Raw genomic sequence first — 27,112 nt, forward strand, 5'->3', positions numbered from 1 at the left:
TCTGTATGCAACCACAGTAACAGGACTGCTCTCCAGTTCCCTCCATACTCACACACACATAAAATCCATTTGCAAATCCACCTCTTGGGCTCTGCTTGTCTTACAGCCTTGGCTCAGAATTAGCCCTCTCTCCCCAATGCACATGCCCCCCTTTCCTGATGATGCCACCACCACAGTTTGCATCCTTGCCTTGTTCCCCTCTGATAGAAGTAAGCTGGCCTCCCTACTGCTAATCTTGCTTCTCTCCCATCCTGGGCTCACACCACAGCTACTATTACCATTTTGAAACAATCTCACCAAGTTAGTCCCATTCTGTGGCTTCCTACTCTTCTTAGGATGAAGACCAAATTGTCATATATGACATACAGGGTCTTTCATGAGCGAGTCCGCACCTACCTGTCTGGACCACTTCATCTCCCAACACTCATCTACTGCTGGCCTTCCCCCTATACCCCCATTGCACATACCATCATGCCAGGCTCCAAGCACAGCAAATGACCATTCTTTGGGAGGTTGGGGTGGGGATGATATATATGCAGTATTTCACGTCTCTGTTCATTCATTGCAGACCCATTTAACTTGCCAGGTATTGTATAAAACATTGGGAATTAAAGCTAAACAGAATGTGATTCCTTCCATCAAGCCCTAGGTAATCACAAGGAAGGAAGACCTATAAGGAAAGAAGGTAGACTAATAAGGAAAGAAGACAGACTAGTAAGGAAGGAAGGTAGACTAGAGAGGAAGGAAAGTAGACTAGTGAGGAAGGAAAGTAGACTAGTGAGGAAGGAAAGTAGACTAGAGAGGAAGGAAAGTAGACTAGTGAGGAAGGAAAGTAGACTAGAGAGGAAGGAAAGTAGACTAGTGAGGAAGGAAAGTAGACTAGTGAGGAAGGAAGACTAACAAGGAGATAATCTCCAGAATGGGAGGAGAGTCAACATGAAAGTATGAAGAAGGATCCATGGAAGCAGAAGCCCTCAGCTCTCCCTAGAGCTGTCAGGGAGGCTCCCAGAGGACACGGCTTTTGCATGCACCTAGAAGAATTAACTAGGCATCTACCAATGGGCAAAGGAGGAAAGGAGACTCCAGGAATAAAGGCAGTGATTTGTATGATCCATTGCAATGGGCCTCGGGCTGGCTGGTTGAGATCATGGCCCTCCTGAGAGCAAGGACTGCCAGCCTCCTCACCCTCCTTTTCTGCCTGCAGAGTCCCCAAAAGGGGCCAGCTACGTGGTGGGATTTGAGGGGCACAGAAAGGGCCCCATCTGGTGTATAGTGCACACTTCTTAACATAGCCTACGAGGCCCTTTACCATCTTTCTTGTCAACCTTCCCATTGTCATCTCCTGCTAGTGACTCGCCTCTTGTGCACACACAGCCACACATGCACAGAAACTCCAGAGAGAATGAACTGCCTGCAGCTCCCAGAAGGTGATCTGCTTTTTTATTTGCCCTTCTGCCTCTAAACTTCTCTCCCCAACCATACAACCACCCCAAATTCCACTCTGTTAATGAGGTTCACAATTTATTATAATGTTAAAAGATTTTAAGCAAGAGAACAACATAATTAGATTACATTAGAAAGATGGCCCTGGCTGTACAGTGAGGATAAATAAGGTGCCAGGAGAAGGATGGATAAATGGATGGGTGGGTGGGTGGATGGACAGGTGGGTAGGTGAATAAATGGATGGACAGATTCCTAACTGCTTTTCTGATACAGCTACCCTTTATAAAATTCACAAAATTTTATTTCACTGTTCACACTGCTACTCAAAACTTCCATTGTCTTGAGGCTTACAAACAACTTGGCATTCAAACACTTACACAGCTGACTGTTACATGTCTCTGCTGCCAAATCCCTCCATCAGACAAGAACATTCCTCTTTAGTCAAACCTGTCCCCACACTGATGCTCACTTGGTGCCTCTGCCTAGGCAGTTACTTCTGTTTGGTATATCCTCTCCACTAAGCTAAGTCATACCCAGGTAAAGTCCTACTCCTATACCAAGCCTTCCCTAACCACTGAAGGAAGTCCTCTAGAAGTTCAGATTTGCCTTTTATATCTTTGTATTCCTAGCACAGGACTCTGGATGCAATAAGAGCTCTAAAAGCTTTTGGAGGTAAAGATGTAGGGAATTGAGGAATCCTTTCTTGTGAGTGAATTTTGAAACAGGATGGATTCCCCTGTGCTGAACTGAACATAGAACTGCCCTACTAATAACAACTACAACACTAATCGCTAACACTTTACGTGTCAGACACTGTTTTAAACACTTTACATGTATCAATTTATGTAATCTTCACGATAACCCTGAGGTAGGTACCATTGTTGTCACCATTTTACTGATGAGGAAACTGAAGCACAGAGAGGCCATGTAAGTTGTCCAAGATCACCAGCACACTCAGTCCACACTTTTCTCCACTAAGCAATGCTGTGCAAAAGGAAGATGAATGGCTAACATTACTTGGTAAATCCCTTCCTGGCTGGACATTCTTAACATCCCTCACTCTTTAAAAAGGGCTTTTTACAAATAGCATTTATAGTCAATGATCAGACCCAAGATCCTAACAGTTAAGACCAAGAGAATAAGAATAAGAGAGAATTATCTTATTGAGAATGTAATCGAATGAGAAATTCATTTCAGGAAGTGCTTCTCTCAATGACAAAATTTACAAATTGGGACTTGGATGAGTTGCCTAAATGAAACTTACTCATTGGCAGCCCATCCTACACTTTGGTTTGGAGTGTGGCTGATGAGATTAAGGTATAAATGCCCCTCCTTACATGTCATGAGGAAGTAGCCAGTGTACAACATAAAATTGGTCAAAACTGGTCTGTTGGCTTATTAATTATAACCTGTTTTGCAACAGATTTGCTCTGTTTGCTCTTCCATTGACATCCTGGGTATATTCAACGGGCTCCCTCCGTGTCCCTCATCATTCTCCACCACCCATAAACATCTCCCATCTCTTCCTCCTGGGTGTAACCAAGATTAACGATATCTTTCTTACTCTCATCTCTCCAAAGTAGGAATAGGTTTCTCCTACCCAAAATGGACTGGGACTGAGGTTAAAGCCTAAAACAGCTCTTCCAATCATAGCTCCCACTCTCAGGCTACTGAGGTCTTTGGAACTGGGTGAGATGCTGGGGGTTATGGAAGGATGCAGCAGACATGAGGGATAGGAACAATCCTGAGAATTTCATAAAATATCCCAAATATATTTATTTATAATCTCTAGAAAAGTGCTCAGAAAATGCCTCTGTTACAGCTTTTTTAACTGGTATGAGTAAATTCATATTGTATAGACAGTGAGCTTAATGGGCTAGTTGCACATTGCTTGAGGATAAGCATAGTACCTATCTTGTTCACCACTGTATCCTAAGCCCTGAGCATATGGCCTGGCACATAATAATCTTTGAGGGCAGCATGTGAGAAAAGGAGGTTCAACAGCAAACATCCACCGCAACGGTAATACCATGTAAAAGTCGAGAGAATTGTTCATGAAGGTACTGGAGACACCCCTAGGGACTCCCATCATTACTGAGTCAGACTTTAAGGGTGACTGGAGATACCATAATAACTAGTGGGGGAAAATTTTGATAAATACATTTTTTATTTTCTCATAACTTCTCCTCCACCAGGCTACTGTGGTCTAGCCAAATGCAGATCGCTCTTATTTAAAACCAGGATATGTCCTCATTTGAGCATCTGTAAAATTATGGCCACCATATCCCAAAGGACAAAACTGGGAGAAAAAAAGTTCAGGAGAAGGGGCACAGAAGCATACAAGACCTATTCTGTGTGGAGAAGGAGCCTGTCATGGGAAGCCAGACTTAAAATATTAGGATTCCGCAATTGGAAAAAGACAAATGGGAACAGAGGGGTTCTCAACCTTGGATATTCATTCGAATCACCCAAGAAGGTTAAAGTATTGATGTCTGGGTTTCACCTCCACAGATTTGGACTCAATTTATCTGGGGTGATTCTATGGTACAACCAGGGTTGAGACCATTAGTCTAGAGAATCACTAACAGAGTCAAAACAGGGAGCACAGATCTAGTCACAGATCTTGAAATATTAGAAGAAAGAAGCACCACTATTTGGGTGGATTTACATTTCCCTAATGACCAATAATGTTGAACATCTTTTTACGTGCTTACTAGCAATTTGCATATCTTCTTTGGAGAAATGTCTATTCAGAGCTTTTGCTCATTTTAAAATCAGGTTCATCTTTTTATTGTTGAGTTATAAGAGTTATTTCTATATTCCAGATATAAGTCCTTTGTCTGATATATGACTTATAAATATTTTCTCCCATTCTGTAGGTTGTCTGTTCAATTTTCTTGATGGAGTCAAGAGAAGCACCTGCAACCAAAAATGCTCTTTTGGAGCATTTTTAATTTTTATGAAGTCCATTTTGTCTGTTTTTTATCTGATGTGTCATGGTTTGACTATCTGTGTCTCTTCCAAAATTCATATTGAAACAACCCTCAATGCAGCAGAATTAAGAAGTGGGTCCCTCTGAGAAGGATTAAGTCATAAGGGCTCTGCCTTTACAAATGGGTTAGTACCCTTATAAAAGGGCTCAAAGGAACAAGCTAGACCCTCTTTTTGCCCTTCTCCCCCCATGTAAGGACACAAAAACAAAGTGCCATCTTGGAAGCAGAGAGCAGCTGTCACCAGACACTGAATGCTGACACCTTGATCATGGACTTCCCAGCCTGGAGAACTGTAAGAAATAAATTTCTGTGCTTTATACATAAGCCAGTCTCTGGCATTTTGTTAGAGTGAGCAAACTGAGACAGAGTGCTCGTGGTTTTGGTGTAACATTAAGAAAATATCACCTAAACCAAGGTTGCAAAGATTTACTTCTATGTTGTCTTCTAGTTTTATCGATTTAACTACTACATTCACATCTACGACTCACTTTGAGTTAATTTTTATGCATGAGTGAGGAAAGGGTCCAACTTCATTCTTTGTACATGACTCTCTAGTTGAATTCAGCATAATCAAAGCTCCAGAATTTTTATAGAATTTTATTTTTATAGAATATTTACTTGGATGCAACATCATCAAAGCTCCAGAATTCTATACTATAAAGTGACGGGCACTTAGGTTGTTTCCATATCTTGACCACTGTGAATAATGTTTCAATGAACATGGCAGTGCAGATATCTTTACCAGATAGTGATTTTACTTCTTTCAGTATATACCCAGAAGAGGAATTTCTGGGTCATATGGTGGTTCCATTTTTTTATTTCTTTAGCAAATTCAAACTGTTTTCCACAATGACTGCATGAAACTGCATTCCACCAACAGTGTATAAGGGCTCCTTTTTCTCCACATTCCTTCCAAAAGAGTTATCTCCTGACTTTTTTTATAACAGCTATCCTAACAGGTATGCGATGACATCTCACTGTAGTTTTGATTTGCATTTCCCTAATGACTGGTGATGTTGAGCACCTTTTCATATACCTGTTGGCCATTTTCATGTCTTCTTTGGAGAAATATCTATTCAGGTCATTTGCCTATTTTTTAATTGGGTTATTTGTATTTTTGCTATTGGGTTGTGTGAGTTCCTTATATATTGTGAATATTAACTTCTTATTTGATATATGGTTGCCAAATATTTCCTTCCACTTCACTGGCTGCCTTTTCATTTTGTTTCCTTTGTCTCTTTTTCATGGATCACTTATTTCTATTTCTTTGCACGTCTAGTAAGTTTTATGGTGTACTGGACATTGTGAATGATAAAACATTATCTTCCTATCAAGAGGGTTAGAATTTTTTTTTTTTTTTAACTTTCTAGCAGGAAGTTCAACTATGGGCTGATCACTTTGAGCTTATGCAGGAGTTTGCTGTTGTTGTCAGGGTATGTTGTGGAAAATCCAAGGTATTTCTCAAGAGGCTCTAATCTGGAAGGGTTCAGCCTCTAAACTCTTGTCTTCCTTATTGATCTTTTTAGGCTTGGCCTTAGTGTTCTTCAGGGACCGTCCAGAGTAAATTTTTCTCTACCACGTGGTTCTTACTCCTAAAACAAAGCCCCTGGGGGCTACATGTCTGGAATGTTAGGACATGTGTGTTAGGACATGGTCATGAGGTCTTGCCACTCTGGCTGGGATGGACTTTCAACATCTCCCAGTGCCGTTCGACCTCTTCCATTTCTGTTCTGATCTCAATGCTGCAGCAGCTTCTCTCTGGCAAACTTCGTATGCCTCACCCTGTGCATGTGAAGCCTCACTCTTAGCCAAGGACTCATGAAGGGTCCCCAAAGAGCCCTCTGGGCACCTCCTTTCACACACATTCCTCCTCTCTGTGTTCTTCCCCATAATTTCCAGCCATTTTGCTGCTCCAAATTTTTATCTCTGTCTTCTCAGTTCAGTGGGATCCTTTCCTCCACGTGGACTCCAGATCCCTGACCCCTGGTAAATAGCCTGCACTCAGAGGGCTAAATTTCTCTTCTTTCAGGGATTGTACTTCTATGCTGGTGCTTGTTCAGTGCCTGAAAATAATTGATTTACATATTTTTTTCCAGTATTATAAATTATGACAGAATGTCTATCCCAGGACGAGTTATTCCATTATTTCTGGAAGCAGAGGTTCATGACAGTCAGGTTTGTAATCAAAAGGTTTCTGTTAGCAAATAGTGTCAAATGGAGATTATTGGCAAGGGCCAAAAATAACAGGACTCTTTGATGCTAATTCAAAAGTGATCCTCATACTTTAAAAAAGAAAGTAATTATTTTATTTATTTATTTATTTACTTATTTATTTATTTATTTATTTATTTTGAGATAGAGTTTCGCTCTCTTGCCCAGGCTGGAGTGCAGTGGCGCAATCTCGGCTCACTGCAACCTCTGCCTCCCGGGTTCAAGTGATTCTCTTGCCTCAGCCTCCTGAATAGCTGGAATTACAGCTACGTGCCCAGCTAATTTTTGTATTTTTAGTAGTGATGGGGCTTCACCATGTTGGCCAGTTGGCTAGGCTGGTCTCCAACTCCTGACCTTAGATAATTCACCCACCTCGGCCTCCCAAAGTGCTGTGATTATAGGCATGATCCACTGCACCCGGCCTATTTTATTTACTTATTAAGATAAACTAAGGGCCGGGCACGGTGGCTCATGCCTGTAATCCCAGCACTTTGGGAGATCGAAGCAAATGGATCATGTGAGGTCAGGAGTTCGAGACCAGCCTGACAAACATGGAGAAACCCCATCTCTACTGAAAAAGAAACACAAAAATTAGCTGGGCGTGGTGGCAGGCACCTGTAATCCCAGCTACTCAGGAGGCTAAGGCAGGAGAATCGCTTGAACCCAGGAGGCGGAGGTTGCAGTCAGCCAAGATTGCACCATTGTACTTCAGCCTAGGTGACAAGAGCAAAACTGTCTCAAAAAGAAAAAAACAAGATAAGCTAAGATCCCAACCTTTTTTCTTGTCCTGAGGTAGGCCACAGGAGCACCTGTAACCAAGGCCAATATTTTTTTCAAAAAATAACTTTGTGGCCAGGCGAGGTGGCTCAGGCCTGTAATTCCAGCACTTTGAGAGGCAGAGGCAGGCGGATGATGAGGTGAAGAGATCAAGACCATCCTGGCCAACACAGTAAAACCCCGTCTCTACTAAAAATACAAAAATTAGCTGGGTGTGGTGGTACGCACCTGTAGTCCCAGCTACTTGGAAGGCTGAGGCAGGAGAATCGCTTGAACCCGGGAGGCGGAGGTTGCAGTGAGCAGAGATGGCACCACTGCACTCCAGCCTGGCGACAGAACAAGACTCCATCAAAAAATAAATAAATAAATAACTTTGTGTTTCCTTGAGAATACTTAATTCAACATAATCAAAAGCTCCAGAATTCTAAACCACAAAGCACAGAAGAGATGACTTTGCCTAGAAATTGCTCTCCGCTCCTCTTTTCAACATTTCAATTTGAGCACCTACTCAATGAAACACCCATTCATTGAGGACCTACCATGTGTCAGGCTGCAGTAAGGATCAAAGATGAGTTAGATCCATCCTCCATCCCTGCCTTTGAGTATCTGTCCCCACCTGTGGTATGCAGAAGTGTGAGGTGGGTTAAATCTGTTAGGTTGGTGGAAATTTGGGAAAGGCTCTGTTGAGCAAGGCTTAGAAGTATGGAGATTTGACATGAACAGTCTCTCAGTGGACTGGGTTAATGCTCTTATAAGTAATTTATTATTATCCACACCGATGGTGAAGGATACCACGAGTCACAGTAATGCCATTCCTGTTTACTGAAACGTAGAAAGCGCATGGAAGAACAGGCATGGAAGGCTTCCAGGGGCCAGGGCCAGAAGTAGCACATGTCACTGTTCAGATTCCTTTGGCTCAAATTCAGTGTCATAACTAATTGTAAGAGAGGCTAGGAAATAAGTTCGAGCTGTGTATTCAGGAAGAAGAGGAGAACATGGATTTTGGTAAGCAGCTAGTAGTCTCTGTCACAGAGGCCTACCAAAAATGAAAAGCTTGGTGTGGCATATTCACACCTTATATTGTGTTAAAGTTATACATTTCCACATTTATCTCCCCAAGTAGGCTCTGAGATCCAGTTCAGCGCCCAGGACAAGGCAGGGATATGGTAAATGCTTATTAAATGGTTTTTAAATGGATGGATGGATGGATGGATGGATGGATGAATGGATGGATGGTGAGCTTGTGTGACAGTAGTTGGCCAACAGATTCTGTTGCTTCTTGAGGCGCCTCCTAGAATGCCACATATCGATGTTGTCAATTTAGAGAAAGATGCTTGCCTTCCCATTTGATATGGAAGGTGGGCATGCCTCCAGTACACCTATAAACTGGATCAAATCATTTAGGCACAAGTTAACTACATTTAGCAGCACTTAGCACTTGAATTTAGATAGATTGTATAGAACCCATTCCTGCACCCTCTGATTCTTAAACTGGTATTATCATCAGTTCTCTAACGTATGTTTTAGAAGTCAAAGAGCCACACAGAAGCCGTCCAAGTGGAGGGTCCTCCCCATCATTGAGGCACACACTTCTAAGACCAGGAAGCCTAAGCATTCTTGGGGATTTGCAGGCAGAGAAGAGCTTTTCCTTCTCCAGTGACAGACTTGTCTTGCTCCTGGGTTCATGCAAAACCACAATAACACACTACTTCATGTCCATGAGGATGGCTATAATAAAAAGATGAATAATAACAACTGCTGGTGAGTTTGTGGAGAAATCAGAACCCTCATAAATTGCTGGTGGGAATGTAAAATGGTACAGCCACTTTGGAAAATCGTCTGACAATCAAAGTTAAACATATGACCCAGCAATTCTTCTCCTAGGTATATGCCCAAGAGAACTAAAAAACATGTACACACAAAGACTTGTACTTGAAAGTTCATAGCAGTATCATTTATAGTAACCAAAATTAGGACACACAAATGCCCATGGACTGGCAAATGGATAAACAAAATGTAGCCTATCCACCCAAGGAAATAGACTTCAGCTATAAAAAAGAATGAAGTACCGACACATGTAACAATACACCTTAACCTTGAAAGCATTATGCTAAGTGAAAGAACACAGACACAAAATGCCACATATTGTATGGTTCCATTTACATAAAATGTGTAGAATAGGCATATCCATGGAGACAGAAAGTGGATTCGCAGTGGCCAAGGGCTAGGGGGAGGGAGGAAAAATGAGTGACTGCCATTGAGTGTGACGTTTCTCTTTAGGATGATGCAAATGCTTTAAACTAGATTGTGGTGACGGTTGCACAACTCTGTGAATATACCAACAGCCACTGAACTGGACACCTTTAAAGGGTAAATTTTATGGTATGTGAATTGTATCTCAATAAAGCTGTTTTTCAATGGAATTCCTAGAATTAAAAATTACAATTATGGGAAAGAAAAATCCATTGGGTGGGATTAACAGCAAACTGGAGATGGCAGAGAAAGGATCAGTGAAGTTAAAGATGGATCCAACAAAAGGAATCAAATCTAGAGACCAGAGGACTAAAGATTGGAAAAATTTAACAGCACCTCAGAAACTAGTGGGGCGATACCAAAGAATGTAACATTCATGTGACTGGAGTTCCACAAAAAGAAGAGAAGAAAAGCAGATCAAAAAATAGTTGAAGAAGAAAAAAAATAAAAATAGTTGAATAAATAGTGGCTGAAGTCATCTCAAAATTTGATAAAATACAATAGCTTATAATAACAGATTTAAGAAGTCCAGCAAACTCAAGGTAAAAAAAAAAAAAAAGAAAACCACACCTAGATACATCAGAGTCAAAATACTGAAAACCAAAACTGAATATCAAATCTTGAACACTACCAAATTCAAAAGAGATTATACATTAATAAGATAATGAAGAATATTTAAATATGAATTTAGGCTAGCTTCTCATCAAAATAATGGAGACCAAAAGAGTGATACCCAGAGGACTGGGGCTGGGGGTGGAAAAAAAGCTGTCAAACCATTTGTCTATATCCAATGAAGTATCCTTCAAAAATAAGGAGGAAATAAAGACATTTTTCATAAAAACACAAGCTGAGAGAATGTCACCAGCAGAACTGCACCTCCAACAATGCTACAGGATGTTCTGCAGGCTGAAGGGAAAGGATAACAAATGGAAATGCAATTAAGAACTCTTCCTAAGAACTCTTCCTGATGGAGTGCCGCGTATCACTTTCTTACACAGCGAAGGAAAAAGAGACTCAGTGTCACTGCTCCAAATAGACTATTAGCCATTGAGCGTTCCCTATGACTAAGTCACTACTTTTAGGATTACAGGTTTAACCTATTAATTAGTTACGATATAAATTTCATGGTTTTCAAATAGCATTTTTTAAAGTGTAATGGGGTAGAATGGACCAGAAAAGAATAAGGCAAAAACATTCCTCTTTTAAAATTAAAAATAATATGAGAAATGCCCACATGATAAATAATACTTATTTTAAAAACCTACTAAAGAAAATACAGCTCATTATGTTGGGCAATGTCTTACATCAGTATCACCACAAACTCCTGATATTTTAGTGTAGATAAACCAGTCTCCTTTTATTAGATAATGAGAGCCATGTTACTTACTGTCTTCCCTTTCCCTTTGAATGCCAGGAACACATGGCCTGAGCCACAAGACCCCACACGACCTGGCTGGCTCTTACCTCTCTCCCTCTTGATCCCTCTGCTGCAGCCCTTAGCTTCCCCACACTATTCCTCCACGGCCCAAGCATCTCCTTGCCATGGGTTCTTTTGCCTTTACTTCCTTTGCTAGATAATTCTCCAGATATCTGCATGGCTTGTTCCTTCATTTAATGCAATCTCTGTTCAAATTCATCTCCTAAGAGAGGCCTTCGCTAACCACTTAGTTACGAATAGTGATGGAGAATAGACATTTCTCAAAAGAAGATATATAAACAGCCAACAAACATATGAAAAAATGTTCAGCATCAATAATCATCAGGGAAATGCAAATTAAAACCGCAATGAGATAACCCACCTTACTCCTGCAAGAATGGCTATAACTAAAAAGTCAAAAATTTTAGTAGATGTCAGCACGGATGTGATGAAAAGGGAACACTTTAACACTGCTGGTGAGAATGTAAACTAGTACAAGCACTATAGAAAAACAGTATGGAGAGTCTTTAAAGAACTAAAAGTAGAACTACCATTAGATCCAGCAATCCCACTACTGGGTATCTACCTAAAGAAAATGAAGTCATTATATAAAAAAGACACATGCACATGTATGTTTATAGCAGCTCAATTCACAATTGCAAAGATAGGGAACCAACTTAAGTGCCCATTAACCAACGAGTGGATAAAGAAAATGTGGGATGTCTGTGTTTGAGTGTGTTTGTGTGTGTGTGTGTGTGTGTGTGTGTGTGTGTGTAATACTACTCAGCCAAGAAAAGAAATAAAATAAGTCTTTTGCAGCAAATTGGATGGCGCTAGAGGCCATTATTCTAAGTGAAGTAACTCAGGAATGGGTAACTAAATATCATATGTTCTCATTCATAAGTGGGAGCTAAGCTATGAGGATGCAAAGACATAAGAATGATATCATGGACTTTGGGGACTCAGTGGGTAGGGTTGGGAGGAGGGGTAAGGGATAAAAGATTACATATTGGGCACAATGTACACTGCTCGGGTAAGGAGGCACTAAAATCTCAGAATTCACCACCAAAGAACTTATCCGTGTAACCAAAAAAAAAATCCTGTACCCTAAAATCTACTGAAATTTTTAAAACAATTTTTAAACAATACAGATGGATTCTATTGTGTACTAGAGGCAATAACGCCGTCCCTAGCAGCCAAATACCTGCTATGCATGTGCTCTAGCAATGTCATACATAGGATGGGATGGGCTTCTCTCAGCCCACAGAAGGGGTCCACAGAATGGGTAGCTTTCCAGAAAATCAGGTCTTTGTTACAGAAAATTATAGACACACTTCCCAGTAGGCCCAAATGCCTCTCACCCTGCAACCTTGCCCCACAATGGAAGATGAAGAGATGGCACACCTGGAAACTGGACTAGAACTTGAGGTGTGTGTTTGGATCCCACCCTTACCCCTCACACAGCCTCTACAATCAACCAGCAGAGTGGCTCTGGTACCCACATAGAGGCAACTCAGAGAGCAGAAGCAGTTGCTGCAAAGGATTGAATCAGGTGCTTGGCTCCGGAAATGACGGGTGCACGTTAAGACACACTGAGAGGAGCAAATGAGCCCTGGATGCCCAGCAGCTGAGCCCGGGTGACAGAGAGACTGGGCAGGGGCTCTGATGCCAGGTCCCAAGGACAAAGACCCGGCAGGTGGAGGGCCAAGAGGACCACAGTCCTCTGGAAGCACCTTCACCTTGTCTAAGATCCTCCCTCCACCTGCCACCTGCCTTTAGGCTGAGATCTGACCTCGCTCAGTAGGACCTTCTGCCCCAGACGAGGTTCCACACGGTCCCGGGGTGGTATTTCTCCACATCTGCTCACAAAGTATCAGGACTGTGACCGACACCACCTCCCAGTTCACTCAGCTCATTGTTCATGCCAAAGGAGCGGGCACCTCCCTCTTGATGCCTGTCTCAAGAATTACTAGAAACACAACAGCCGACAAAGTCCCTGTCCCAGGCAAAGTCAGTCCTGCCCAAAAGCAATAAAATAACGTCTTCCTTCTCCATACTCCACCTCAATTTGCTTTTCTTCTAAGAAAAGTCCCTAGGGAAGGTATAGCTGTGTTTCCCTGCAGCCTGGGGTGTAAATGCCTGATCTTGGAACCCTTCCTGAATGCGGTTTTGGGTAAGATACTGGAAGAAACTTCTGAAACTGAGAGGCCACTCCAGGGATGCCAAAGTCAAATTTGCTCTGTCCTCAGCGGACTGCTGCCGAGTTAAACCCACTCCGGCTGGTTGTTTACTTATTGTTTACTTTCAGATGCTGTAGGCTAAAACGTCCCCAGGACTTGTAACAAGGAGAGGCAACATCACAGAGGTGGGGACTGGTAACCAATCACGGAGAAGCGGCCGCCCCAAACCTCTGTTGTCCTACCTTCCCTCTCCTTGAGTTTAAAAAAAAAAAAAAAAAAAAAGTCTCGGAAATTACACAGACGTCCCTCAGAGTCCCTACCCTGGGAAAACGGGGTCAACTTCCCGCACCACCCTGCCCAGGCTCCCTTGGGGGTCCCCAATCCCGAAGGGTGGGAGTTCGGATGCCGCCTCCTTCACTCCCTCCCTCCTACCACCTGTGGGCGACCAGGACCAGGGTCCAGCCGGGAAACTCACCCCGCGGCCCGGGAGTCGCCATGATGTGGACGCAGACCCCGCCGGCCCGCGGCCGCGCGCTTCTGGGCAGGCTTATGCCGCCGCGGGGCTAATTCCATCGCGGCTCAGCTCCGTCCCGGCGCGCCCGCCCCTCGCCGGCTGCCGCCTCCTCCCCTCCCCATCCCTCCCGGCCGCCGGCGCCGCGCAGCCAGAGCCCAGCTCTCCCCGCTGCGCCCTGGGCGCCCGGGCGCTGGGAGCGGGGCGTCGAGAATGGAGCGCGCGCGGTCCCGCGGCCGGGTTGAGTCCAGGACACACTCGGGTCCGTGGGGCTGAGGGGCGAGACAGTAAACGCTCCCTGCTCCCCCAGAGCCGGGGTGACGCCCCACAACCTGCTTCGAGTGTAAAAATTCAGCCGGATTATCTCATGAACTGTCTGGCTGATTAGTTTCCAGTCCTGCCAGCAAAGCCTTCTTCCCGCCACCCCAAAGGGTCATCCACTGTCCAGGGGTTAGCCCTGGGGCGGGAGGGGGGGCGAGCCCCTGGACGGCAGATCCCCCACACCTGTCTCGACCCTAGGTGGAGACCAGCTGTCCCCACCTTCCCCTAGTTAAGCAGGACAAAAGGGAGAAGAGGCAGGTAGTAGGTGCACAAGGGACCGCAGAACAGAAGGAGGGGCTGCCAGAGGCAGGAGGAGGGGTCCATTTTATAAGAGCTGTCCCATGAGACGCTAGGAGGGTTAAGGAAGGTTGAGGTCGTAGATGATGGAAGCTCCATCCCCAGAGGGCAAGAGGAGTGCCATCTCCCCGGGACAGTTCACGGACCTGGGCAGGGGGATGGGAGGGAAAACCTCCAAAGGGCCCTTCTGCACGATGGAATCTGCAACTCCAAGATGCACGGAAGTAAAAGAAGTTCGTTAATACCATGGACCCCCAAAATGAAGAAGTACTATGTTAAGGTCAAGTATGCCATTTGTGATCACTGACCTTCAGGCATGACGATTTTCTCTCCTATATTGATAAGGTAGGCTGGTCATGATAGATCCCACTTCATAGAGAAGGAGCCTGGGGAAGCAAAGGGGAGTAAGTGACACCACAGTCGAGGGCAGAGCAGAAGGAAAACCACCAGATGTGATGTCCCAAACCAGGGCTTTATTCCATCCACTGCAATACTACCGGCTAATGCTTCTACAGGACTTCCTCTCCACCCAACACCCTTCTCAGTGCCTTCCCTGCAGTAGTTATTTTAATCCTAACAATAAGTATATGAGGCAATCACTGCAGTGTGCCCATTTTACAGATGTGAGGACTGCAGTGTTAAATGTCAAGTAACTTGCCTCTAAGAGGATCCTGGGATTCCAAAGCAGGCAGCCTGCCCTGGAGTCTGTGGCATAACACTCTGCTATTCTGCTCCTTTCTGTCCCTAACAACCCCTTTCTACCTGTCTACTTCCAGGGACCGTTATCATGTCTTTTCAATTCCCAAACGATTGAAAAATGGTCACCATTGCTCCTTCATTCATTACCTTTCTTCTTTCCCTCCAGCAGTTTCTTAGTCTCTGTATACTCCTTCCTTGAGACTCCCCTTAAAACATCCACTTTGGGGCAGTCTGTCTTGCCTGGTCTGAGGGTGAGTAAAAAAGAGGGTCCCTGAAACCAGGTACAGTGCCTTTGGAATACCTGTAAATAAAAGAAGACTGCCGAGACACCACTCCACACACACCAGCCCCACCAGTTTCTCTTCTTGCATCCTTTTTACTCAGCTCCCTTCCATTGCTTTGGGTTTTTTTTAAATAATCAAAACATGCGGTTTTCCAATTCAGCTTTTTTCTTGATGGTAAAATGACCTATCAGTAAACATGAGAAGTTCAAGCTAGCAAGACATAGGCAGTTGGAAAATCAACGACCTATGCTGCAGTGCTAGCCTTCCTGCTGAATTTCTCTGAAGTTGATGCCTCCAATAACACCTTGTCCCCAGCTAGCGTGTTAGGCGATCAGTCAGAAGAGTGACAGTTAATTCCCTGTCTCTGGATCTGATTTCCTACCAAGAGAGACCTTAGAGGCCACCCAAAGTTGCGAGTGGGGTGATGGATGGAGAGCAACCTTTGAATTACTGAGTAGTTATATAAAACTTCTATCCATTCTTCCTCCCTTCTGCCCCACTGAACTCCCCACCAAGCCTACTCAGCATAGTCTATGCCATTTTCCTGTAATGTGGCTTAAGGTTAAGCTCAGGCAGTTACAGAAATGGTAGAAACTTAGGGATGCAGCAGTCACTGGTCCCCATGTCAGCACGGGAAGAGTGTAAGCAACAGGAATCATGTGGCTCTGATGAGGTGGCCTGGGAGTTCTTATCCAGGTGTCAAGGCACCTGGGTCCTGAACCTGGCCCTGCCACCCAGCAGTTATGACCTTTGGCAAGTCACTTGAGTTCTCTGATCTGCTTTCATCACTTGTAAAGGAGTGGAGGAGGGACAGTGGACTAGATGACATCTAAGTCCCTTTTGACTCCATTATCCAGTACTTTCAATGAGCTGAGTTTCTCCTGTGTCAAAAGTATTTGGAATGAAAATCAATTCTTCATCAAATTCTTGTAATCCAGGACATCCCCTTCTTTCTCATGGGCATTCTCCCCAGCAAGAGTCCCCACCACCTTGCCAGCATGTACATGAAAACTCTTCCATAAATTTTAAGGAAGGACCATCTCTAATTGCAAGTGACAGTACCAGTTACTGATTTGGGGACTGGATGATGTTTGGTGTTATCTACACCACTTCCTCTTCCACTGAAGGATGTCTGGAGTACGTAGGACCTTGGCATCAAGCATAAAGCCCGAAAGAAACCCAGCCGGTCCAGCCCTCACCACAAAGGAAATCCCTAATGCTCTGCTGTTAACATTAGAGTCTCCTGGGAGATATACCTAATGCTAGATGACGAGTTGGTGGGTGCAGTGCACCAGCATGGCACATGTATACATATGTAACTTACTGCACATTGGGCACATGTACCATAAAACCTAAAGTATAATAATAATAATAATAATAATAATTACAATAAAAGAAAAAAAAAAAAAAAACCAAAAAAAAAAAACATTAGAGTCTCTTATTCCCTCCCGAAAGCCTTGATTTCCCCATTGTTATTCTCGCCACTTCTTACATGATTATAGAGCAATTTACAGTTACCTAAGGACTTGCAGGCCTTATTTTAGGCTGAGGTTGTTTATCCTCACCATCTTATGAGTGAGACCAACATTCCTGTTTTCCAAATGAGGAAACTGAGTCTGAGAACCACTAAGGGGCTTGTTTGAGGCCACACAGCTGAGCAAGGTCTGCCTCCAAATCTGGGGCTCATGCCCTCAGGCTGAGTTGGGGGACCACACTACTGCACCTGCCAGCACCCTGTTTCCAGGTCCCCATCAGTCCTCAGCACCTCTCCCTCCCACAGGGGCCACTATGGGTACAGAGGAACTCTGTGAGCCACGGGCTCAGAGAAATCCTTGCACACTTGGTCAGACACCTTCTCCACACTGCCAGCCATGTGACAACAATAGTATCTATCTCAGCAGGAGCCTGGCTCCAGGACCCACCCCTCTGCTATGTTCAGAAGCCCCTCCATTCAGAGAATGGAGAATCCAGTGCTGCTGGGAAAATCCCTTTTACTTTGTGCTGAGTTTCAGAAGAGGCCTACCCCATGCTATGCCTTTCCCACCCCTGGAGGCAAAGACATCACTTTTCCCCAGAGGCTAGCAGTATCTCACACTGACACAGAGGCTTGCAGATGGGGCCTGTGCTTCCTTCCTCAGAACCGGTCTCAGAACTCAGCCCCTGCCCACTGTTGCCATCTCAGTCCTACGACACAGTGCACCAGCAGCCTTTTGCAAGATAAGAGCTCAGCCTTTATTGCGGGCTCAGAAGGGCACAAGAGCAGAACATGCAGAGAACTGGCAGCACTCTGGCCTGGTCTGTCAGGCCAAGGCAGGCAGCAGCAGGCACCCACGCAGCTGCAGCAGCCTCACTTGCTGCACTTCCTGGGGGAGCATTTGCACTCCATGGCATTGAGAACCTCGTGGTACACAACAGAGCCATTGGTACAGTGCAGGGCCACCTGCATGGGCTCCGTCCGTGTCGGAGAGCAGCAGGAGCACTGGTCCTGCACATCGTTGATGTCAATGGAGTACATGGCTTTGCTGGCACATTTGCCCTGCAAGAAAGCAGAGGAAGATGGGAGCTTCACAATGGTGGGAAGTCCTGGCCTAGGCAGGGCTCTGGGGCAGCCTGCTTTCTCCCTGACCCCCTCCAAGCAAGGCAGGTCTGATCTCACCCAGAAGCACCCAGGACAGCTAGGCAATTTGTAAAGGAAGATCATAGGTCTGACATGTCCTCTCCTCTATGGTAATAATATCATACCCACATCCCTGTAGCTGCAATTTTTATGCATGTTAATGCATAAAATGTTTTATGCCTGATTATGCATGTTTTATGCAGGAGATTTTTATATATGTTTGATTGATCTTCAAGAATTGTGGCCCCCATCTTGCATAAATAACTCTCCATTTTCTGTAAAGGATTTGTTGAGTCTTTCTTCCGTTTTTGTTTTTCTCCTGGAGTCAAAAATTCAGTTACTTCAATAAAATATTTACTTTAAAAAAAAATGCTTCCAGTTCATTTCCCTTCTCTTCCCTGCAAATTTTCCAGATCCTTCTAGAATGTAACTAAGGATAGGTATCCAAACACGGAGGCTCAGCCCTCCGCACCCAGGCCTTATTGAAGCAGAGCCCTTACCTGGCAGTAGTGGATATCCACCTCTACTTCGGACTTACAGCTTCCCACCTTGACATACTGCAGCCTGGCAGTGATGTCGTTGCACTCAGGCTCCTCACCTATAGGACAGGTGAGAGGTGAAACTTGAGGACTGGCTGGGGTTCTAGAGAACACTCTTCAGCCCCAGTGCCCTCACTGGGCTGGAAATAGGTCCCTTTCACAGAAACCAAATAACCAAAGCCAGCCACAGGGAGGGAATTCAGTTATCCTGGTTCACCTCAGCTGTTCCTGGCCCAAAATATGCAGAGATATAGTTATTGCTGGACTTAACTCACTTAATGGTACAATTTTAATTGCAGGAAGAGCCTAAATTCACTGTGCTATGGTGATGTAAAATGAATAAGACTTGCCTTTATATCACTGTAGACTCTAAAAACCAAATGGCTAAAGCAACCCTCTTGTGCTTGTAACTACATTCAGAAGCTAATGGGCAATGAAGTAGTCAATAAGTATAATTACTATCTGTTCATTCCTGCCTTGGGGTAAGAGGAAAGGCAAAGTCATGGTGATATAAGGGCATACCCTGCCTCTCTGGGGACCGAGAAGATCCCTAGGCACCTTTGTGAAGGCCTTTCTTCGGGTACTGCTGACTCCAGGTTGCTGACATGGGTTTCCTTTCACACAGGGGTTAGTGGCATTCAGATCTGAATCTCTACTTGGCCCACTGGGAATTCAAAAATTTAATCCCAGCTCACCATTCCAGTCTGAAGAATGGGAGTTTTCTGTCCTTAGATGGCTCCAAATCTAAATCAACCCTAACTACATATTAGTCTGCCTTCTAATTTCCAGATGATTTCATTGTAAAGGGAAAGCCTGCCAATTACATTAAGAGGATGAATTTAAAAAAAAAACAACAACATTTAGACCAGCATACTATACTATGTTGCTGTGGATTTAAAGCCCTGAGCCTGGCTTATTGTCCTTATTAAAGATCTCAAAGACTCTTGAATGCACTGACCAACAAAGACCCTTTGTGGTGGTTTTGTAGGTTAACAGTCTCTTAATCAAATTCCACATGCAGTGTGCCTAGAGAGAATTCTTCTTCTCTGATGGTTCCTGACTTCACATTCTTAAACCATTCAAATGGGAATCACAGAAAGACATGCTTTCAGAGTGTTTCCTCGATCTGAGATTTGGTTACAGAAATTGCAGGGGCTGTCAAGAATGAATGATTGAACACTGAAGGTATTCATGTTTTCACTCTTTCTCTATCTGTAAACAAGCATGGACCTGTGAACCCAGGACAAAAAAGAAAACCCTAACTTAAAACAAAAAATCTCAGTCCAGGCAAGTAATTCTATATTCAGAAACTATGGCATTAGCATTGGGATCCTGAAAGTTATTTGTGCTCATGAACACAAGCATGTATGGGAAGAACACTGTCTGATGTGCCAATTTGTGTCTCGTCTCCAAAGCTGCTGCTGTGAGCAATGAGAACCAATCAGTAGGACATAACTACAAGGTCAAGAGGAGCTCAGAGTGAAGAAGAGGGGCTGATAAACTTAGAGCAGCCCCCACAGCACATGTGGGCTGTTGTCAGCCAGCTGGTGGCTTTGCTTTCTCTTTGAGATAGCTTTAGCACGCTCATGAATAGGTATGTGTTGAGAGTCTACTCTGTCAAGATCATAGATCCAAGGTGCCTGTCTTCAAGAAGCTTTGGTTGGAGAGGGAACATATTGTTCCAGGATACCACTATGAGCAATCAAAGATCCTATGAGGGGAAAGACACGTAAGAAGCTGGAGACAGGAGGGAGTTTGCAGGAAAAGGGAAAAGAGATTGATCCATGGGCATCTAAAAGGGAGTTCAAGAGGGCAGTCTGATGACATCGAAGGAGGGGAGGCTGCCCCCTGCAAGACTGAACATAATGACTGACCAGTGGTCATGAAACATCTTTCTGAAATAAAGCTTACTCCAAAGAACAGTCACGGGGCTCGCTAATGGGTTTCAAGGAGCAAGCTGCAAAGAGCCCCTAGACTTGCTCTGATGTGTTTCAAGGGACAAGATATTAGTAATGTACTCACATGTGTCACAGCAGGTGCCTGGAATTTTCATAATTTTACCCTAAGAAAACAGCAAAATTGCAGGTTAGACACAAACAGTACAGAGTAGACAGCTTTCAGGTCACTCCAGGCCAATTTTTAGCTCTGAACTCACAGCCCTGTGCTTAAGTGCCCAGATGTAAACTATGCTTTCCTATCATAAATGTGAGCAGCTTGACCACCCTACCTGACCAGGCTGAAACAATTTTGATTATTCTGAATTCTCTTCCAACTGAGTCATCAGGATCTTCATTCCCAGGGAGACTAAAAATCAGTTTGATCTCACATCTTCTTATTCAAGAATCACACACTCAGCCTCCCTTAAGGAAAATATTTTTTAAAAACATCCTATATTGCAGAGAATTTTATCTCTCCATAGGCTTTGATTTAGTAATCTGATTCTTCAACTAGGCCAGAGATGTGCCTCAGACACTGAGAAATTATGCCAGAGCTGGGATGCACGCTATTCAGAAGGATCTTGTTCTTAGAGATTGAGGCAGTAAAGAGGAAAGCAGGATGAGTACTCACTCCCTCAGCCAGACACTTGTGTTCATCAAAGGGCGGGCAGCCTGTGACCCTCTTCTCCCAGAAGTACTCTCCTCTCTCATTGACCTTGCAGAAGTGAGTATCACAGCCATCCTGGAGTGTCTCATCACGCTGGAAGGAAAGAGGAGTGGGTAAAGTCAGAGACAGTGTTTGGTTCACAAAGCCACTTCAAACCATGAGCTTGACTCCATGGAGTTGATGAAACAATCTGGAGAACCATGAAACAAGAACAAGACAGTGTATAATAAAGCCCCCACACCCAGAACACAGACCAGAAGTGAAGTCCCAGTTTTAAAGCTTGTATCCTATGAACAGGGCTGCTATGTAGACTCTTCTGACCAGTTAAATGCTTGAAGGATTAAGATATAGCAACAGCAAACTGGCTAGTTGATAACTGAACTAGAGATGAACCAAGGGCACTACCTCCCAGACCCACCAGCTAGTCCGGACTTCATAGATCAGAGTTTGTTTCACCCTGATGGCCTGTCCAGTCTTACAGACTCCCAAGGCTAGAGAAAATCTTAAAGATCAACCACCTCCAGGCCAGGCACGGTGGCTCACACCTGTAATCCCAGCACTTTGGGAGGCCGAGGCAGGTGGATCACGAGGTCAAGAGATCGAGACCATCCTGGCCATCATGGTGAAACCCCGTCTCTACTAAAACTACAAAAATTAGCTGGGCGTGGTGGCGCGTGCCTGTAGTCCCAGCTACTCAGGAAGCTGAGACAGGGAAATCAGTTGAACCCGGGAGGCGGAGGTTGCAGTGAGCCGAGATCGTGACATTGCACTCCAGCCTCGCAACAGGGCGAGACTCCATCTCAAAAAAGAGAAAAAAAAAAGATCAACTCCAAATCGTGAGGCCCTACACCAAGTACACTCTTGTCAAGAAGAGCAACAAAATAACTAAATAAAAGAGAAAATTCTGTGCCTGCAGTAAGTCATCTATCTTGTCTTTATATAATCAGAAAGAAGTAGAAAAAGAAGCCAATACTGAACCAAACTTAGCCCCTCTTTCTTGAAGAAAAATTTCCAAAAAAGGAAGCAAGATGGTGATATGTGAGGGAGCCCTGCGTTCCGCTTACTCCTACCTTCAGTGTCATGATCTGTCCTCCTCTTAGCTGAATGGTGCAAGCGGTAGGCAAACATCTCCCACAACATTCACCTGTGTTATCTTCTTCCTTGTAACCCTGTATCCAGAGGGGGAAAAAGCAGCCACAGTTAACCTCCTTAAAACATCCCAATTATAAGTAGGCTTATTTTGCTGGCCTCTCATCTCTCCTATCCAGTAGTTTCACCTAGAATTCAGAAAGTCAACATCCAACTCCAACCAGCTTTTGTCAGTTCTCAATCCCCTAGGTAGCATTCCTTCCCTCTGCATGTGAACATCTCACTCAGGTTGTAGCAGCCAGACCTAGTAAATGAGACCTTTTCCCTGAGCTTCAGACTTACAAATTCAATTGTTTACTGGACAATTATTTTATTGTCATCTTGAGACTTGCATCCAAAAGGAAATTTGATTTTTGCCCCAAATCTCATCCTTCTCTGGTATTCCCTATTTTGGTAAGTGGTGTTAATCACCCAGTCTTTCAAACAAGAAATCTGAGAGTTATCCTTGCTTCCCCTTTTTTCTCATCCTCTGCTTATCACCAAATCTTGCCAAAAATGTATCTCAAACTGATCCATTGCTTGTCATGACCAGTCTCCTCTTTCATCATCGAGTCTAAATAACCATCATCTACCAGGGACTCTGGTAATAGTCTTATTTTGTCTTCCTACCTTCATTCTTGCTCCCCTGCTACAGGTTACCACACATCTGCCAGAATGACTTTCTTAAAGCCTACGTCTACTCTTGTCACTCCTCAGCTTAGAAACTTTTGATGAAGTTCTGACTCTAGTTATGGCACAGTGGCTTGTATTGGACTAACCTTCCTGCAGATGATGATTATAAACAATTGACGAAATATTTAAAGCAACTGTTCAAAAGCACTAGAAGAAGACCAAAATCAAGAATAAAGTCTAGATTATTTCATCCTTGAAAAAAGGAACCATAATGGACAAGATTTATGTTTAAATGGCTTTTCCCATGAGGGCCGTCTGTATGGCACTGGACAGCCAGAATTCAAGCAGAAAACTGTAGTTGTATTTGCCTGAGGACTCAGCAGACAGAGTTTGGAACTGCTAGAATAGCTGGCAACTGAAGGGAAAACGTCAGAAAAGAGGAAGTCAGAAAGAAGAAGCCCCTAAATCTGCATATAAACTCCTCTGAACTCTTTGGTTGATCCCTTAATTATACATCTATAGGAGAGCCTACAAGGAGCCCAGAGACAAAACAACAGCTGGAAAGCTCAAAGACCTGAGCAGAAATTTCAGTTGCCGCACACCACACGGGACAGAGTTTGCCATCTGAATTCTAACAAGTTGGAGGGGCTAGGTAAACACCTGGGTTTCTACCGGAACTTCATAAGGGACAAGCCTTCAGAGTAAACACTGTGTCTCAGGACTAAAATATTCAGCCTAGGGCTAAGAAAAACACTGAAATAGACCTTCCCTAATGTAGTTTAAAAATCAAGACTTTAAAAATTGGTAGTTCAAAATGAACCACCAATAATCTAACCACATTCTAGAACCAAACTTTAACCTTTATTATAAAGAAACAGCAGAAGAGTCTCTTCAACATATCTTCCACCAATGTCTAATACACAGTAAAAAAAAAATTTCATGCAAAGAAAAAAATTTGATCTATACCAAGAGAATTACCACTTAATATAAACAGACACAGAAATGGCCCCAATATTGCAATTAGCAGGGAGGAACTTTAAAATAACTATGATAAATACGTTAAAGACTCTAGAAGAAATGACGGATATAATGGAAAAATAGACAGGGAATTAGGAACAATCTGGAAACTTTAATCATGCTGCTATAAAGACACATGCACACGTATGTTTATTGCCGCATTATTCACAATAGCAAAGACTTGGAACCAACCCAAATGTCCAACAATGATAGACTGGATTAAGAAAATGTGGCACATATACACCATGGAATACTATGCAGCCATAAAAAATGATGAGTTCACGTCCTTTGTAGGGACATGGATGAAATTGGAAATCATCATTCTCAGTAAACTATCGCAAGAACAAAAAACCAAACACCGCATATTCTCACTCATAGGTGGGAATTGAACAATGAGAACACATGGACACAGGAAGGGGAACATCACACTCTGGGGACTGTTGTGGGGTGGGGGGAGGGGGGAGGGATAGCATTGGGAGATATACCTAATGCTAGATGACGAGTTGGTGGGTGCAGCGCACCAGCATGGCACATGTATACATATGTAACTTACCTGCACATTGCGCACATGTACCATAAAACCTAAAGTATAATAATAATAATAATAAAAGAAAAAAAAAAAAAAGAAAAAAAATCAAATGGAAATCTTAGAACTAGAAAACACAATACTCTAAATCAAAAATTCACTGGATTGGATTAACTGCAGACAGGATACAAGAAAATAAAAGATCCTTTAATTTTAAGACAGATCAATAGAAATTACCCAAACTGAAGCATAGAGAGGAATAAAGATGTAAAAAATATAAATATGGAGCCCCAGGGACCAGTGGAATAGTATCAATGGTTTAATAATATATAGTCATGAGCCAAAAAACAATGTTTCAGTCAACAACAGACTGCATGTATGACAATGATCCCATAAAATTATAATGGAACAGAAAAATTCCTATCACCTAGTGCCTTCATAGCACAACACATTACTCACACGTTCGTGGTGATGCAGGTGTAAACAAACCTACTGTGCTGCCAGTCATGTAAAAGTATAGCACATACAATTATGTACTTGATGATAATATGTGTTACTGGTTTATCAATACTTTAGAGATACTCCTTCTATTTATTAAAAATATAAAAAGTTAACTGTAAAACAGCCTCACGTAGGTCCTGCAGGAGTATTCCAGACGAAGGCATTGTTATCACAGAAGACGACATCTCCATGAGTGTTATTTCCCCTGAAGACTTTCCAGTGGAACAAGATGTGGAGGCAGAAGGCTGATATTGATTATTCCAGCCCTGTGTAGGCCTAGACTACTGTGCGTGCTGAGTTTTCATTTTTAACAAAAAAGTTTAAAGATAAAAAAATGCCTATAGCTCCACCTGTTTGGGAGGCTGAGGCAGGAGGATCAGTTGATCCCAGGAGTTTAAGCTGCAATGAGCTATGATAATGCCTCTGCACTCCAGCCTGGGTGACAGAATGAGACCCTGTCTCGAAAAAAAAAAAGAAGTTAAACAAATTAAAAATTTCAAAAATAGGAAAAAGCTTGTAGAATAAGGTTATAAAGAAAAAATATTTTTGTACAGCTGTACAATGTGTTTGTGTTTTAAGCTAAGTGTTATTACAAGAATCAAAAAGCTTTTAAAATTTTAAAACTTTATAAGTAAAAAAGTTACAGTGAGCTAAAGTTAATTTATTATTGAAGAAAGAAAAATATTTTTTAGTAAATTTAGGGTAGCCTAAGTGTACAATGTTTATAGACTATAGCAATGTCCTAGGTCTTCGCATTGACCCACCACTCACTCTCTGACTCACCCAGAGCAGATTCCAGTCCTATAAGCTCCATTCTAAGTGCCCTATACAGGTATATCATTTTTATCCTTTATATATTTTTTACTGTACCTTTTCTATGTTTACATGTGTTTAGATATACAAATGCTAATCATTGTGTTACGGTTGCCTACAGTATTCAGCACAGTAACATGCCATACAGCTTTGTCACCTGGGAGTAACAGGTTATACCATATAACCTAGTTGTGTAGTAGACTATACCATCTGGATTTGTATATGTGCACTCTATGATCTTTGCACAACAGATATAACCTAACGATGCATTTCTTAGAACATATCTCCATTGTTAAGCAACACATGAATGTACGTGTAATTAGAGTTTCAGAAAGACAGGAAAACAAAATGAAACAGAAAAAAATTAAAGAAATAATAACTGAATTTTTTCTCAATTTGATCAGAAAATCAACCCACAAATCCAGGAAACTATGAATCCAAAATAGAAAAGGTAGGAAGAAAATTACACAAAAGCATATACTCAAGCTTCTGAAAACTAAAGAAAAACTGTTAAAGCATCCAATAGAAGGGGGGAAATGCATACAGGAAAACAACAATAAAAATGGCGGCTGACTGGTCATCAGAAATAACACAAGCCAAAAGACTATGAAATATACTTAAAGTGATGAAATTTAAAAACAAACCGGCCAACCTAGAATTCTATATTCATGAATATGTAAATGAAGGCAGAATAGAGACATTTTCAGATAAATGAAATCTGAGAAATGTGCTGTCATCCAGCCTTGCACTAAAAGAAGTTCTTTAGGCTGAAGGGAAATGATATGATATGGAAATTCAGATATATAAGAAGGAAGAGCACTGAAAATTATAAATATGTAGGTAAATATAAATCATCACTTTCAGTTCACCTTTTAAATTCTATATAAGACAAATGACTGTTTAAAGCAAAAATAATAGCAATACCTTGTGGAATTTATCTCTTCTTATGTAGAAGTAAACTACATGACAACAAACGTACAAATTATGGAAAAAGTACATTGCACATGAAATGTTATTCAATCAAAGTGTACTGTGATAAGTCTAGAGCAACCACTAAAATAGTAATATAAAGAAATACAATGAAAGGGCCAATAGAGAGATATAATACTAAAAAAAAGAAAAAAAAGAAAAACGCAATTGAACCAAAAGACAAAAAAGAATTAACAACAGAACAAATAACAAAGACGACAGCAGATAAAATGAATAACAAAAGAATAGATTTAACCCCAACCATATCAATAATTACATTAAATGGAGATTGTTACCTTTAGATTTTAAAAAGCAAAACTCAATTAGTATGTTGTTTTCAAGAGATGCGCTTTTAATTTAGATAGATAGGTTGAAAAGA

At 42.7% G+C, this 27,112-nt stretch overlaps 2 protein-coding genes across 3 annotated transcripts in view; both read right to left on the bottom strand.

Moving 5' to 3' along the window:
* Positions 1 to 13,874, bottom strand: part of ANO2 (anoctamin 2) — a 388,517-nt gene extending 374,643 nt beyond the window's left edge. For both annotated transcript variants that reach the window (XM_054526733.2, XM_054526736.2), the window contains exon 1: positions 13,750 to 13,874. In XM_054526733.2, the coding sequence (XP_054382708.1) occupies positions 13,750 to 13,771 (22 nt within the window). In that variant the 5' untranslated portion in view covers positions 13,772 to 13,874. The remainder of the gene's footprint in view (positions 1 to 13,749) is intronic.
* Positions 13,875 to 17,591: 3,717 nt separating this feature from the next.
* The window catches only part of VWF (von Willebrand factor), a 176,123-nt gene continuing 166,602 nt past the window's right edge, over positions 17,592 to 27,112 (bottom strand). The window contains 5 exon segments of the mRNA NM_001246277.1: positions 17,592 to 17,922; positions 18,504 to 18,601; positions 20,565 to 20,604; positions 21,111 to 21,239; positions 22,217 to 22,315. Of these exon segments, the coding sequence (NP_001233206.1) occupies positions 17,734 to 17,922; positions 18,504 to 18,601; positions 20,565 to 20,604; positions 21,111 to 21,239; positions 22,217 to 22,315 (555 nt within the window). The 3' untranslated portion in view covers positions 17,592 to 17,733.

This window comes from Pongo abelii, chromosome 10, assembly GCF_028885655.2.
Source record: "Pongo abelii isolate AG06213 chromosome 10, NHGRI_mPonAbe1-v2.0_pri, whole genome shotgun sequence".
In the NCBI taxonomy this organism is placed as follows: domain Eukaryota; kingdom Metazoa; phylum Chordata; class Mammalia; order Primates; family Hominidae; genus Pongo; species Pongo abelii.